The sequence below is a fragment of the Phascolarctos cinereus genome, unplaced genomic scaffold (genome assembly GCF_003287225.1).
Source record: "Phascolarctos cinereus isolate Bilbo 61053 unplaced genomic scaffold, phaCin_HiC Scaffold_1;HRSCAF=81, whole genome shotgun sequence".
In the NCBI taxonomy this organism is placed as follows: domain Eukaryota; kingdom Metazoa; phylum Chordata; class Mammalia; order Diprotodontia; family Phascolarctidae; genus Phascolarctos; species Phascolarctos cinereus.
The window spans coordinates 247754178-247769961 of record NW_027555514.1 but is presented as its reverse complement, the minus strand read 5'-3'; the positions used below and the strand labels follow the sequence as shown (position 1 = coordinate 247769961).

Here is a 15784-nt window from a genome sequence, read left to right as displayed (position 1 = left end):
GAGTATCAGTTCAATGTTGAATTAGTGGGCTGAAAACCTGTTATTTTTATAAAATAGATCCTATGGTAAAAGCTGCTTGGGGTTTCTAAACACTGATTTACAAACAAACTTTTGAGAATCTCCCACTTAAAAATTTAGGACTGCCTCTATGTTTATGTCTATATCTATGTCCACATCTACATCTCTATTTCACCTGTTTGAAAGAAATAAAGAAATTTCAATGAAATATTATCTCATAGAAATAGTATGAAAAATGTTTAGGTCACCTAAAACTTCTGAGTTATAAAATTGTTAGCTATTTATTTCACCTGATTCCCTGGCAACCAAAACAATAATTTATTGATCTAGAGAAACTAAATTTTCAAATTTGTTTCAGCTATATATCCTTTGAAATGTGTCAAACATGTCTGTAGACATACATACAATATGATAATCATTTCCTTTTCTTTCATCACAGTATACATTAAAAGATTATTAGCTAGTTAATTAAGAAGAGTAGGAAGTTGAAGTCACGGATAACTATTAACCCAAAAGGAGAAAGTTGAATTGTGATAAAATGATGGGAAATTGAAAATATGCCAATTTAACTACTTTGAAACGAATAAATATCTTTGAAAGACTTTGTTTGTCTCTCTAGAAACTGTCACGTATTGATTTAGCATTGTTTGTGAAATGAGTCTAGTCAGTAATGGGCCAAGATATCACTATACCCTTTCTCTTATAAATCACAGCAATTTACTCAGTAGGAATGACCTACCCTTATTCTCTCATTCCCCTATAATCCAATCACTTCCTCTCATAAGCACTTTTCTCCTGGTTTTCACAATAATGCATTTTCTGTAACTAATAACCATCATTTCCTGATTATCATGCTTCTATCCTTGCACAGGAATGTGGATCTTATGTGGGTCAGGGTCAGCCCTCCCATCCATCTGTGTCCTGATGCTAAGGCAGCAGTTAAGTGTGTCAGCTGAAAGGTGAGTCTGGATTGCCCATCATTTAACATAGTTCTTACACAAAGTTCAAATACCCCAAGTCTATATCACTTGGACAGAGAATTGCCAAATCATGAAGACTCCAGAATGATGGCACTTTGGGATTCGGTAGATTCCAACTCTTAGGGTCATTTTTTTTCCTCCTGTGAATTTCTAGAATCTAATTTAGTGTTGGAAAAATAAGGCATCATTTTGCTCATAGTACTAGGAAAAGATGAGAATGAGAAAACACAACAGTAGTAGTAGTAATAGTAGTAGTACAAGTAGTAGTACTAGTAAGAATGACTACAAAAGTAAGAACAGAATAGAGACTTGCCCTGTGACTGTTTCTATATGAACTCTACCAAAAACAATGTAAAGAGAAAATAATAAGGAAATTAACTCACGTGTACATGGTGCTTTGCAATATACAAAATGCTTTCGTCGACATCATCTCAGTTGATCCAGTGAGGTAAATGGGCAGTATTGTGCTACTAATTGTAAATATTTAACAACCAGCTCTGGGTGGGGGGGAGGAAGGGATATATGCGTGACATGCTTTTAAGTTAAAACTGTATTACTAACATTTTCTCCATAACTTTCTTAAGTCTAGAGACCAACAACTAAACAATAAATCAATCCCTGATTTGCAGCTATATTTCTGAGGTACAAATGTTCACAATGGAGAAAATTTAACAATTGACTCTCGAGAGTTAGTTGAAGCTGGCTCCAGTCCCTTAATAGAAGAAACACCCAGGTTTTGGAGTGGCAAATTAATTTGTTTAAGTTGTTGTTGTTCAGTCATTTCAGCCACGTCTGACTCTTCATGACCCCATTTTGAGGTACAGACACTGGAGTGGTTTGTCATTTCCTCCTTCTCCAGCTCATTTTACAGATGAGGAAACTGAGGTAAATAGAGTTAAGTGACTTGTTCAGGGTCACACAGCCAGTAAGTATCTGAGGCCAGGTTTGAACTCAGGAAGATGAACCTTCCTGATTCCAGGTTTAGCGTTCTATCCACTGCACACCACCTACCTGCCTATATTCAAGGTTACTGAGGTAATAAGTGGAAGATCCAGGACCCAGGACTTGAGACCCAGTCTTCTTGGATCATAACATCTTTGACCTAGACTTTTGTCATTGGAGAGTTGGGAGAGGGTCAGTATCTTGCCTTGTTTAAAGATATAACAAATATTAAAATTAAATGACTTGAAAGCAACTCAAAGTACAGAATTCTTATCTCCATTCAAGGCCAATCTCAGACATCACCTCTTAAAAGAGGTCTTTTCTGATGCTTGCAATTGTTGGGGATCCCCTCCTCTGAAATTTTTTTTTTATGTTTACTTCTTATATATTTTGTATTTACTTGTCTGTTTATGTGTGGCTTTCCTTTAGTTCAATGTAAGATCCTTTGATGGCAGTGACTGCTGTATTGTGGTTTTTTTATCTAGCATCTAGTATCCACACCTAGCAGTCAGTCAACAACATTTATTAAACATTTAGTACGTGCCAACCACTGTGCTAAGCTTTGGAAACACAAAAAAACTACCACTACAAAAACCAACAAAATCACTTAATAGAACGCTTATTGCATTGATTTATAGAAGCATTTGAACTTTATATAGTTGTATGAATAAAAGTTCACTTATAAGTGCTTCTAACAAATGATGACCTCTAGGGGGTTCATAAATAGCTTACTTTTTGTTAATTTTCGAATTCATTAAAACTAAATGCAAGAACCACTTGGATTATAAATTATAGAACCCACTTAAATACAGGATCCCTCTGACCTTCATCTCCTCCATAGTTTATAATCTCAGGGATTACAGCTCATTTTTATAAAGTACACCTATTGAGAGCTATTTTGAGCTTAGGTGACTCATTAGGACAGAGGACATGTAAGTGGATGGAATGGTTTAGGAGAGTATAATGTCTTTAATTGTTCATGGGAGTTCTGATGCCCTTAGGAATGACAGCAATTTGATTTACCCTAATGATATCAGCTAAAGGTATCATTCTTAACAGGCTTGAGTTGGTACAGTGGAAAGTGAGATGAATTTGTAGTCAGAAGATCTGGGTTCAAATGCTGGCTCTGTCACTTGATGCCTCTGTGACCTTTCTTGGCCTCGGTTTTCTCATCTGTAAAATGAAGGGATTGGACTAGGTGACCCTTAAGGTCCCTTTTAGCACTAAATCTATGATCCTATGATCTCATGACCTCTAAGGTCCCATTAAGCTTTACATCTAGGAGCCTATGAAAACCATGGTGATCAGGTGTCCCTTCCCTTTGTACATTGATTCCAAAGCTAAAACAGGTGTTACATTTTTGTAATGCGATGACTTCACATTTCTTATCATTGTTAAAATTCTAATTAAATGCGCTAATGTCTGATTTCTCTGCAGCAATACCACAAAATGGAAATGGAATAAGCCCAAGTATGTGTTGGCTAAGATTATTTAATGAGTACTAAGAATAAGTCACAGTTTTCAATTAGCATCAAATGGTTTTAATGGTTACCTTTTTTGAGGTTAATCTGAAACTACTATCACACTAACTAAAGTAAAAACTCTCTCTTTTAATACTGCCGGTATCAAATGAACACTTTCCTGAATTGTATAAAATGGACAACCAATTACGAATCCTTTACATTACCCAGAATCCAAATAATATTTTGTTGTTAGCATGGCAAAAAGACTAATAAATGTATGACTTGAGACTCCAGTTCTCAAATGAAAGACAAAAATGGCATGATCATCAAATTTGCACATAGCACAAAGCTGGAAGGGATAGCTAATATACTGGATGATAGAATCAAGATACAGAAATCTCAACATACTGGAATGATAGGCTGACTCCACAAGATAGGTCCAAACAACAATAACCACTACACAAATATAAGACAAGGTAGATGTGGCTAAACAGCAATTTATATGAAAAGTACTTGCGATTTTTGATAGTCTGGAAGTTCAAAATGAGCAGTGACGCTGAAAAAATAAAAAGCTGCAATGATTAAGTATAGTATCCAGAAAGTAGGAGGTAATGGTCTTCCTACATTCTACTCTAACCAGTCTGTCGCTGGAATATTAGGTTGAGTTCTAGTCGCTACATTTCAGGATGCACATGTGCAAACTAGACCATCCCCACAGGAGGGTAACCATTATAACAAGATGGGCTAGATAACCCAAAATGGTGTCATATGAAGATTGACTGATAAATGATGGTTTTAGTCTCAATAAGCAAGAGCATAGGACAGTGCCATGACTGCAGGCTTTAAACATTTCAAGGACCATCATATGGAAGAAAGATGACTTATTCTGCTTGGGCTCAGAGAACTGAATTAAGACCAATAGGTGAAATTTACATTGAGGTAGTTTTTGACTCAATAATTTTTACTGTCCCAAAACACAACAGGAAATTTCTGTAGGTAATGAGTTCCTTTGCCAGTGGGGTTTTTTGAGTGGAGGTTAGGTGATCTTCAGTGAGGGATACTGATGACAAGATTCATGTTTCAGGAAGGAGCTAGAAAAGATCTCTAAAATCCCTGACAATTAGATAAGATGCCTTTAAAAAGGAACTCTTTCCTTCCATCTTTTCTTCTTTCCCTTCTTTCTTCTTTTTTTACTTCTTTCCTTTTTCCTCCCTTCCATCTGATTTTCTTCCTTCCTTCCTTTTTTCCTTCCTTCGTTCCTCACTCCATCTCCTTTTCTTCCTTTCTTCTTCTTCTCTCCCCTCTCTTCCTCCTACTATAATTCTCTGTCCTTCTCTGCCCTTCCTCTTCTTCCTCCTTCTATAATTTCATTGATACAGCAAATTCCTGGTAAGGAAACCTCCTCTACCAATACAGATCAGCATCTATTCTGTATCTTATAGTCTTAGAGAATCGCCTGACACCATTCAGTAGCTAAATTACTCACCCAGGGTCATGTGACCAATATATGTCAGAAGCAAGACATGAAAACACATTTTCCTGACTCTGACTCCAGAGTCATTATGCCATTTTCCTTCTTACTCGGTTCATCTTTCATACTGTTACACCGAGAAACAGATTTTGCTCTTCAGATAAATTACTGAAGGTGTTAAAACTCTAGTTAGAAAAGATACTGGGAAAGCTATAATACAGGTGTTTCTGGGAAGGAATGATTTAGCAATGGTAGAAATTTTAGAGTTAACGATCAGTGACACCCTATAGGTTGGTTCAATTACCCCCTTCATTCCAAGTTTAAATCGGGATAGCATCTTCTCAAGATATTGCTCCCATCTATAGTAAGGTCAAATCACCTGGAATAGTGTTAACCCCCTCGGTGCTGCCAGAAACTAAGTTAATTCAGTGCTACCTTTAAGGGCTGGCTGTTTAGTAGACATGGAAAGGTCCTGGATAAGATCTGATACTCATACAAAAATGGTTGTCCTAGGGAGGTTGGGAGGTTGGGACCATTTGTACATAGTGTATCCAGTGTTTGACCAAGGTATGTTTAAACTCTCCTCTCTGTTCCTCATTGAATATATGTGCACTGGAGGACCTGGCACCTAGAGATAATATGGCAACTACCTTACTATTATTATTAGAGTAAGAAGAGCTAATTATTCAGTAGATCTTTGGGGGGTAAAAGGAGTGACTGCCCCTGGTTCTTTTCCTTCAAGCCTCCAGTTGGCATCGTAATTCTAGTACTTCCTCAAGGTAAAAGACAACAACAGCACTCCTTGTTCCCTAACTTGTCATGCAGCCATCAGCATTTGGCAGCTAAAGTCCTAGGCTGATCTGAGGCTTGGGTATGGGAATATCTCATCTGTGTTTATTCTGTCCTGATCTCGGCAGAGTGAGTATCAATCCTGATATGGATTGTACAGGCTTCTATGCCACCTTGTGAGATGAGATGTTTGACAATACTGAGTCCTTTAGTAGGAGTTAGCTGCTAACAAAGGCAGTTTCTTCATCAGAGCAAATGGTCCCTTGAAGGAGGAAGAACCCAAGCCCTTGCTTGAACTGGCAAAAGACATGAACCAGAAGTTGTTTGTAAAATGCAAAGCCAAGGTTAAATGACAATACCAATGCAGGCATTTAACAAATACTTGTTGATTGATTGATTGACATTTGACTACAACTGGCATTGTCCTACAATCTGGTTCATATTCCAAAATCCATGTTTCAACTGCCCTGCAGATTGGAGCAGTTATTATAAAAAATGTTACTAACTGCTTAAGTCTCATTAATGAAATTATAAGAAGTGTCATTGACTGTTTTAAGTCTTGTCAATGCATTCTCTTAGTCTTTTATGATTTTCAGCATTTCTTTTATGTGTAAAAATAAACACCTGTCCTATACCTTATCTACATTGTTCACTTAGTGCCTCTTTCTTCTGCTCTTTTAGTGAGAGTTAAACATAGGCCAAACAAAAAGCTATTAGAAAATCTTCCCCAGGGATACTGGGGTAGGTTTGCAAAGAGACAAAGAAAAGGAGTTTGAGTCTTCTTCTAGGTGGTCATGCTACCCCCAGAAATGAACCTGGTCTGGACTGTGTGGTGGGGTCTAGAGCAGAGAGGACTCTCAGGGGAGAAAGGAGACAGGAGAGTGCTATAGCTTGGGTCCAGTATTGGTTATCAGTCTTAAAGTAGTATGCAGGGACAAAAAAAAAATTTGTGCATTTCTAACTCTTAATATTTTTCTATTTAAAATTGTCATCATAAATAGCTGCAAAGAGAAAATAAGTAAAAGGAAGAAGGCTGAAGTTTATGTATTTGTATTTGTGGTTCTGCCTTGGTGATGTTGAGGCAGCAGTAAAAGTGATTATGGGGTGATTACATGTAGAATTTCAGATTTTTTTCTTAACAGTAAGTTAGGGGAGCTGGGTTCAAATCCTGGATCCAACATGAATTAGTTATGTTTTACCATAGAAGTCATTTAACCTGTCCTTGTCTCGGTTTTTTCATTTGCAAAACATGGGTTAGACCTCATGCCTCCAAGGTCCCTTCTGGCTCTACCAACCTATCATCCTATGATCTGAGTCAAAGGACAGAACCCTCCCAGAGAAATCCAAGTGAACTTGAATGAAGTATGAGAGATGAAATATGAGACTGGAAGGTTAGAGGGCCCACCTGACCCTAAGGAAATGTAATGCAACTGAGTTACAAACTGCTGTGTTCTTTCCTCAAACTGAAAGCATGTTAGTTAACACTTTGTTCTGACCTAGTGACCATCCTGATAATGCTTTTGAACTAAAAGACATTCTAGCTGAAGTGTTTAATCTTTCATCGAGGAAGAATTTTTGATCAACATGGGTAGGCAAAAAGGTATTCAGGTTTTACCCATATCTTTAAAAATATGATTAATAATCTGCCATCAGCAAATAGCTGAGTGGTTTCTAATAATGACCCAATTGACTTCTTACATAAATTAATAACTATCAGCTCAGATTTATGCAGCTTTTGAAGGTTAGCAAAGGACTTTCCATGTTTTACCTCATCTGATGCCCTCATGAACTAATAATAATAATGCTTATTATTATTATTATTTCTATTTTACAGATGAGAAAAATAAGGTTCTTTTCTGGGGCCACATTGCTACAAAATATCCAAGGTAGAATTTGAGCTCAGGCCACCCGGACCCCAAGTCCAACGCTCTATCCACTCTCTTGCCCGGTTTTTCTAGATGTGAATTGTTTTATGTTGTATTTTCCTTCTCTCCCTGTAAGTGATTATAATTGAATAGTAGCCTAGATTAAGAAATTGTTCTTCTTCTTTGCTCAGTCCCCAGGTCATCTGGGAATTTTGATGCTACATAATTATGCAAATTAATATCCGATAATTTTTACCTCACTTTATTTGTTCATGCCAATTTCTGTCAGGCTACTAAGACAAGATTAAGAAATATTTATTATTTATTCCTTCCAGTTTTCTCAATAATTCTTGAGTTATTAGCCACAAATTATGTTATTATACACTTTATCCTGGGTTTTTCAGATCATTAACTTAAAAGATGACAATATAATTAGCAAAATAGATAGGCTTATGGGAAATTTTAAGAGCTATAAATGTAGACACTGAATCAGAAAGGCCTCAGAGGTCTTACTGTGACACCCACCATTCAATTATATGTACGGCACAAAATTTAGAAAAAAAATTAAAATGGGCGTTTTCCCATGATGCAAGTTTTTTAAATGACAAAGGAAAAACATGATAATGGTAAAGACAAGGAGAATTTTTGCCAGGCATTTCCCTTCACAAGGGCTCTGACCAGTAGTGGAAATGAAGAGCATGTATGGGAACCCAGTTATGAGACCTCCCAGCTCTACTAATATGGAAGTCATTTAACAGTTTTCAACTAAGTTAATCATGGTACAGCAGGGTTCCCAGAGTAAACTATTTCCATGTCCAGGGAGGAGTAAGTAGACTTCAGGAGATCTGGCACCACATAATGGACTTCTCTGATTCTGAGATTCTCTTTTCCAGTCTCTTATTATGCATTTGCTAATCTCATCTTTTCATTAGGTTTTATCTTCTTCCAAAGAATGCAAATTTCACCTGTATCATTTATAGATCTTGCCATACTTAAGCACATAACACAGTTTTCATACAAAATAAGACTAATAAAAAAATCATAATTTCATCAAGAATTTCATATTTCTTTTCCCTGAATAAAATAATTTCTTGAGGAACTCTCCCTCTTTTGAGATTTTTCTCCATTTTTAGATCATATAGTCACATTCCTTAGAAACTTCTTTGATGAGGAATGTTTTGTTGAATTTTTTTTACCCAACAGATGTTTGGGTAGTTAAAATTCCTCATGAGTATGGTATCCTGTGGTTTTCACAACCTAAGTGCTGCCCCAGGAGTTTCACTGCTTGTTGTCTCCCAGTCCTGGTGGTCCATAGGAGAGGCATATTAGATTTGTCCTTTCTTTCCATACTCATTTTAAACCCATGCTCTTTTGGAAGCTGTGCCATTCCTCAGCCTTACAAATAACTATTTCATGTGCTAGACAGATTGCTCAAATCCTACTTTGTTACACCATCCACCATAAGAAATTGCTTTTATATATGGTGGTGAATCATTAAAATAGGTTTAAAAATCAAATTGCATAAAAATCTGCTAGCTTGTGGTATTTGTGATAGGGAATTTCTATCATGTTGTTCTTGGAGAGGTGGTAGGGTTAGGGCATGGAGGATAAATGATATCCATGTAGAGTTTGTGTCTACATATCATAAAAAGAAGATAATCGTCTAGACAACAGGGAAAACATTCATCTTTAGCCCACTTGTCTGCATTGTGGGGTGGAGGAAATACTTTTTACCTCAACTAAATAATGCTTCCATTTTCTATTCCACTTTGAAACTGTAGAAGCAGACTGAGTAGGAAAGTACAGGGACCTGTGCACTGGACAGAGAGTCAGATGACATACATTTGACTTCTAGTTTTCCCACCTATTGACTGTACGATCTGGGAAAATCACTTAATATCTCCAACTCTCAGTTTCCTCATCTCTAAAATGTGTCTAATAGCAATAATATTATCTACTTTACAGTAGTGTTGTGAAAGTAAACGAGATACTGTGTGTAAGGCATTACATGACTTGTTGTTTTTATTTTTATTGAAATTCAGTACCTAAGTTTGTGCAATAGATCTTCAAATAGTGTTTTCCTCCTGAATATATTGATTTTAATTTACAAATTCTTTTTAAAAATAATTTATGCTATTTTGTATTGTGATGGCTTTACCATTGAAAGTGAAGAGCCATGTAGCATAATTATGGAAGGAAGTTTTTTTATCTATCAGTAGTCTATACCAATTTTCTTTCTTTCTCTTTCTTTCTTTCTTTCTTTCTTTCTTTCTTTCTTTCTTTTTCTTTCTTTCTTTCTTCTTTCTTCTTTCTTTTTTCTTTCTTTCTTTCTTTCTTTCTTTCTTTCTTTCTTTCTTTCTTTCTTTCTTTCTTTCTTTCTTTCTTTCTTTCTTTCTTTCTTTCTTTCTTTCTTTCATCTATACCAATTTTCCAAGCAAGATGTTAGTTCCTGGGCTACATAGATACAGATCATTCCAAATTCCATATTTCTGCTGTTATGAGAAAGGTTATGTGCTGCACACATGCTGCCTAAGGAATTGGCCATAACTTTGACCTTGCCATTACCTAAAAATATTGGTTCCTTGCTCAAAAACTCCAAAATTCCTGCATGTGATTATCATTTTTATCATTACATCTCTACCTATTCCTTACTACTCTCAAACCTTAAATCCTTCTTTTGACCTCCAATTCCCCTACTCCTCAGTGCTTTCCCAGACCATCATCCTCCCCTGTACTCGCTATACGCTCCTCCCTTCTCAATCTTGAGCACTTGGTGAATTAGGACAACTTTACACTATCCTCTACTATCAAATGCCTTGCTCCCTTGTCCTACTGTCCCTCTTAAGGAATCAATCATCCTTTGTATGCCGATGACACCCAGATCATATACCCAGCCCTAGTCTCACTCCTGCGCTCCAGGCTCCACCTCAACAACTGCCTATACATTATGAACTGGATACCCCATTGGCATCTCAAACATGGTGTTTCTAAAATAGAATTTATTACCTTTTTTTTCCCCTAAAACTATACCTTTTCTAAACTTCCCTATATTTTTAGGGGCATTTCTTCCTAGCTTTGTAGTCAACCAGATTTGCAACCTTTATGGCATTCTCAATTATTCACTCTCTGTCCTTCCCTGCCCCTGCCTTTAGTTGCCAAGCCTCTAGTACAATCTTTGTCTTTCAATCAAACAGGTGTAGCTTTCATCCTAGTGAAAGTCCTCATCAACTCTAATCTGTACTATGTCAATAGCCTTTCAATTGGTACCCATACCTCAAATCTTTCTCCTCTCTAATCCAACATCCACATGGCCACCAAAGTGATTTTCTTAAAGCACAGATCTGACCATTTCACTCCCCTACTCAGTAAACTACAGTGGTTCCCCATTATCTTAAGAACAAAATAGAAATTCTTTCTTATCTTTCCAGTCTCCCTCTCTCTCTCTCTCTCTCTCTCTCTCTCTCTCTCTCTCTCTCTCTCTCTCTCTCTCTCTCTCTCTCTTCCCTCTTTTTCTCTCTCTGTCTCTGTATGTGTCTCTGTGTGTGCATCTCTCTCTACATACACACACACACACACACACACACACACACACACACACAACAACAAACCAATTCCCCTCAATACATTCTATGTGGTTCACCCTACTTTGCTGTTCCTGATATGACACTCTATCTCCCATCTCTCCATGCCTCTGCACTGGCCTTCCTTCATGCCTGGAACACTTTCCCTACATAGTTCCCACAGTTAGAATCCCCACCTTCCTTCAAGAAAGCTCAAACACCATTTTCTGCAAGAGGCTTTTCCTGGTTCCTTCCCTGCCTCAACCCACCCCCAGTTTCTATAGACTTTCCTTCAATACAGAGGTTAAGAGATTTGCAGAGGTTCATATAGTACATATGTGTCTGAAGTAGAATTTGAAATTGGGTCTTCCTGACTTCCTCTCCAGCACTCTATCCACATACTAGTCATGTCTAACTCAAATAGAGTCAGATCCCTGCTGACACATGTTGACTTAGAATACCAAAAATTAACATTATCTATGTTGTATTTTTATTTTTGTTAAATTTTTCCCAATTACATTTTAATCTAGCTCTGACTGCATCCGGGAGTTTTGTCAGCCAAGAGTTTGACACCTCTTTACTACAATCATTATGCTTTTTCTTCTAGTTCACACTTTGAACTGTGATGAATAGTATGAATAGTTCATAGTATAAACTGTGATGAATGAAGGTTGGCGATGGAGATAGAAAAATTTCTTGAAAATAAGAGTAGCTTAGGTAGATTGAACTATAAGGGCTTCTCCTTTAAGCATGTGCAGATATTTCTTGCCTCGTTTTAGTTTAAGAAAGAATGAGGATGACTCATTGATGGGTTATGATCAAAAGTCTTCTATTAGGCTGCAGAGCTGAAAGAACTCATGACTCAGGTTGCTGGGCAAGAACTGTGAGTACATACAAAAGGGGTGGTTCACCCATACCTTGTGGTTTTTTTTTCCTTTGTGGCTTTGAGGAAGAAAAACTACTTAGAGTTTGTGTCCTTGAGAAGAACACCACCAGTGGAAACCTTAATGCCTATGTTTTAAACAGAGGATGTGTTCAGTATCTTTACACAGCTGCCTAAAATAAAGACCAACATGAAAATACTATAGCATTACCCAAGCCTTTACTTACGACCAGAGAGAGTTTTTGTAGAAATCCAATTTGAAGTATTGCCATAGCCGGCATTGGTACTAGCGGCTACCTGGAATCGATACCATCGGAATTTCTTCAGTCCACGTATGGTCTCCTCAAGAAGGTCAGGTTCATACAAGTAGTGGTTTTGGTTTTGTTCAATGCACTCCTCAGGATCCCAGTCACTACACTGTGCAGACCTTAGTTGGATCGTAATCTTGTAGTTTTGAAAGTAGCCAAGAATAGCATCCGGTGTTACCCATGTCAAAGTTATACTAGTTGCTTGGACATCAGATAAAGTAACATTTCTGGGAGCACTGGGAACTAAGAAATCAAAAAGGGAAAAAAGTTATGAAGTCATGTGAATCACCAAACTTTTTTTTTAAAGTTACTTGACAAAATTGAATTAAACAAAAAATAAATGGTTATATCTTAAAATGAAGGGACATGCACAGGAGACTGAGATTCAGAGGCTATTTCCTAAGTTTGTCATTTGGCACTTCAATGGTTCCATAATCTTATCAATGTGGCCATTCATTTCAGTGGAGCAGATTGCAATTCATCCATATCTTCCCTTTGAGAGATAATGCATTATATCTGACTTCAAATGGACTAAGTCCTCCTTACTTTTGATTTCTCTTAAGATGAGAAGGTTCTTAGATGAAAGAAACAAAAGAAGGAGCAGCAAGAACCAAAGAAAGAGTTAGCTACTGAAGCTAAAATTAATTCTTCATTTATATTGAACCAGGGATGACTCACTCAGCCTTGGAATGGGAAAATTCATCACATTTACTTCCAGCATTATCAAGAGTTATCATTGTACTAAATTATTAATAGATTCAACTTTAAAATGGAAAGTTTTCAGAAGACCCTTCAGGGTGTTGGCAGGCAAAAGAATAGAAAATTAAGATACTGTGAATTGAACTATTACTTTAAACACTTAAAAATGATCTGTTTGCTGGCAAAAAGCTGCAAAGTCTCATAACCAAGCAACACATGGAGATGGCACAAAATTTTCATTTTCGGAAAAAGACCTTATATATTCTTATATTTCAATGTAGTGATAGATACAAACACATTTCATCAAATATTTGTAGGAAATATATTACTGCTTTAAGTGCAGTAAATGTGATTTAAAATAAGAAAAAGCTACAAGAGGATGATTACTAAGTGAATCTAAGATAAATTTTTATAGCTAGGCTCATGTAGATGTGCAAGTAAATCATTCTTGCTAGGAATATATGGAAATTTTATATCTCATCTAATCCCTCAAGCATGTGGTTTAGTTCTTTATCAAACATTTTCATCTAAAACAGGGATATCTACTTCAAAACCAGGGACTGACCCCATGCAGTTTTTTGGAGCTGGTCCCTAAAGACACTCCCTATGTCTTTAAAAACAATTTTACTGTAATATTTTGATTTTCCATCACCTTTATTTCCCAATCTCTCTCTCTCTCTCTCTCTCTCTCTCTCTCTCTCTCTCTCTCTCTCTCTCTCTCTCTCTCTCTCTCTCTCTCTTTCTCTCTCTCTCTCCTTCTCTACCCAAAATGCCTGTTACCCCTCTAACAACAAGTAAGAAGGCAAGAGAAGGGGGGAAGAGACTTCACTTCAACCTGGGTAATATATTTCAGCATATGCAATGATTTTTACCCATAGTTCCTAACCTTTTAAAAGAAAGGAGGGAGCATGTTTAAAAATCTCTTTTTTGGGACCAAGCTTGCAACATGAGTTGCAACTTCATGAGCAACAACTTCATGAGTTGTTATTGTTGTTTTTGGTTGTTCTTTTCATTTACATTGTTGCAGTCATATATACTGGACTCCTGGTTCTGCTTACTTCACTCTGATCAGTTCATATAAGGCATCCTGTACCTCTCTGTATTCTTTATATGCATCACTTCTCATGGCACAGAAATATCCCATTATATTAAGATACAGTAATAATATTTCATTACACTTATGCTATAATTTGTTTAACCATCCTCCATTTGAATGAGTCTACTCTTCCCCTGAATTATTTGCTACTACAAAAACTACTCCTTCAGATATTTTGTTGAGTAGGGAGCCTTATACCTGCCTTTGATCTCTGGGTCAAAGGATATGGATATTTTATAGATTCCCTATATATCTGAAATACCCAATATGTCTTGCCCTGAGTAGACATAATATCTGCACAGACGCATCTTTGCCTTAAAACTCTGCATTTATAGGAAAGATGAAGAAAAGAAAATCAATCAATAAATGACATTATTCATCCAAACTATATGCTAATTCAAACTATGAAACATAAAGAACAGGGATGCAAAAACAAAACAATAAGTTTAGAAAGCAGTTTTATAAAAAATGTCACCAAGACATATTTTATCAAACTTTTCACATGTATCACAATATACACGTTATTAGCCAATGATGAGACAGATTAAAATAATAGAGAAGTAATATTTGTAAAATAATAAATATAGAATATATTTACTGGAGAAGTTAATTATTTTAGTGTAATCCAGATCAATTTTATAGCTGTCAGTGATTACTCCAGCTTCAGTCAACATTTTCACATATTCATGCAGATACTTCATAACTTTTTCTTTCTGAACCTGTGATTTTATTGTAATAGGGAAATGTTATTCAGAAATTCCCCTCACCAGTGCAAATCACTAATTAGTCTGTAACTTGGAGTCTTAGAGAGTTGCCTAGGACACTGAGAGGTCATGTGATTTGGCCAGGATCCCATAGCACTATCTGCCTCAGATGCAGAAATGTGAACTCAAGTCTTCTAGAGTCCAAAGCTCACTCTCTGTCCACTACACAATACTGTCTCATATATAACAATGTAAACTTTAAATTTCTATAGGAGTGTTAGATAACGCTATTCTTCTCTTATTCAATAATAGCACTTATAGAGAGAAAAAAGATGATCTCTATCAGTTTGTGTATTTGTTTTACTAATTTTAGGCCTAGTATTTTTAATGGCTTACAATAAGCCAGAGTTCGATAAGACCTGGCTTCATATAAATCCCTATCTCTGTCTTCACTTGAACACCCAAATTTCTGGAAGGAATTTTAAAACCACACAAACAATATAAAGACTTCAGAGCATAAAGCTGAATAGCTATGTAGATAATAGGTGATCCTACATGTAAATACTCCCTCTCAAATTCTTCTCTTCAAATAAATTAATGTTAAGACTATCCCAAGATTTAGTCATTAGAAACACTTGAAAATAAATGGTGACTATATCCATTCATCTATTATTCATTTCTAAATTCTGTAGGGATTACAAAGATGGTTATTATGGTCATCATAATAATATTGTCATTACATATACTGTTATGACAATTTAAATTTATTATTTCCCCACTAGACTCTCTTTCAAGGGAGGGGCTATCAGTTCCCCAGCACCCACTTTGCATAGAACCTTGCATATATGGTCAATACCCGTTATTCACAGTTTAACTTTCCCGACTTCTAGAATTCATTTTCACTGTCTCATTGACAACCATGAACATCCCTGCCTATGCACAGTTGAGAAAAAAAGTGAGTGCCACAATGGATAAAAATTTGTGGAGTGGCTGGTTCCTACGAGGT

General features: G+C 36.5%; 1 protein-coding gene across 1 annotated transcript in view; it reads right to left on the bottom strand.

Annotated features, from left to right (window-relative positions):
• The window catches only part of PTPRQ (protein tyrosine phosphatase receptor type Q), a 267228-nt gene that overhangs the window by 97795 nt on the left and 153649 nt on the right, over positions 1 to 15784 (bottom strand). Inside the window, 1 exon segment of the mRNA XM_020993501.2 lies at positions 12199 to 12522. Within this exon segment, the coding sequence (XP_020849160.2) occupies positions 12199 to 12522 (324 nt within the window).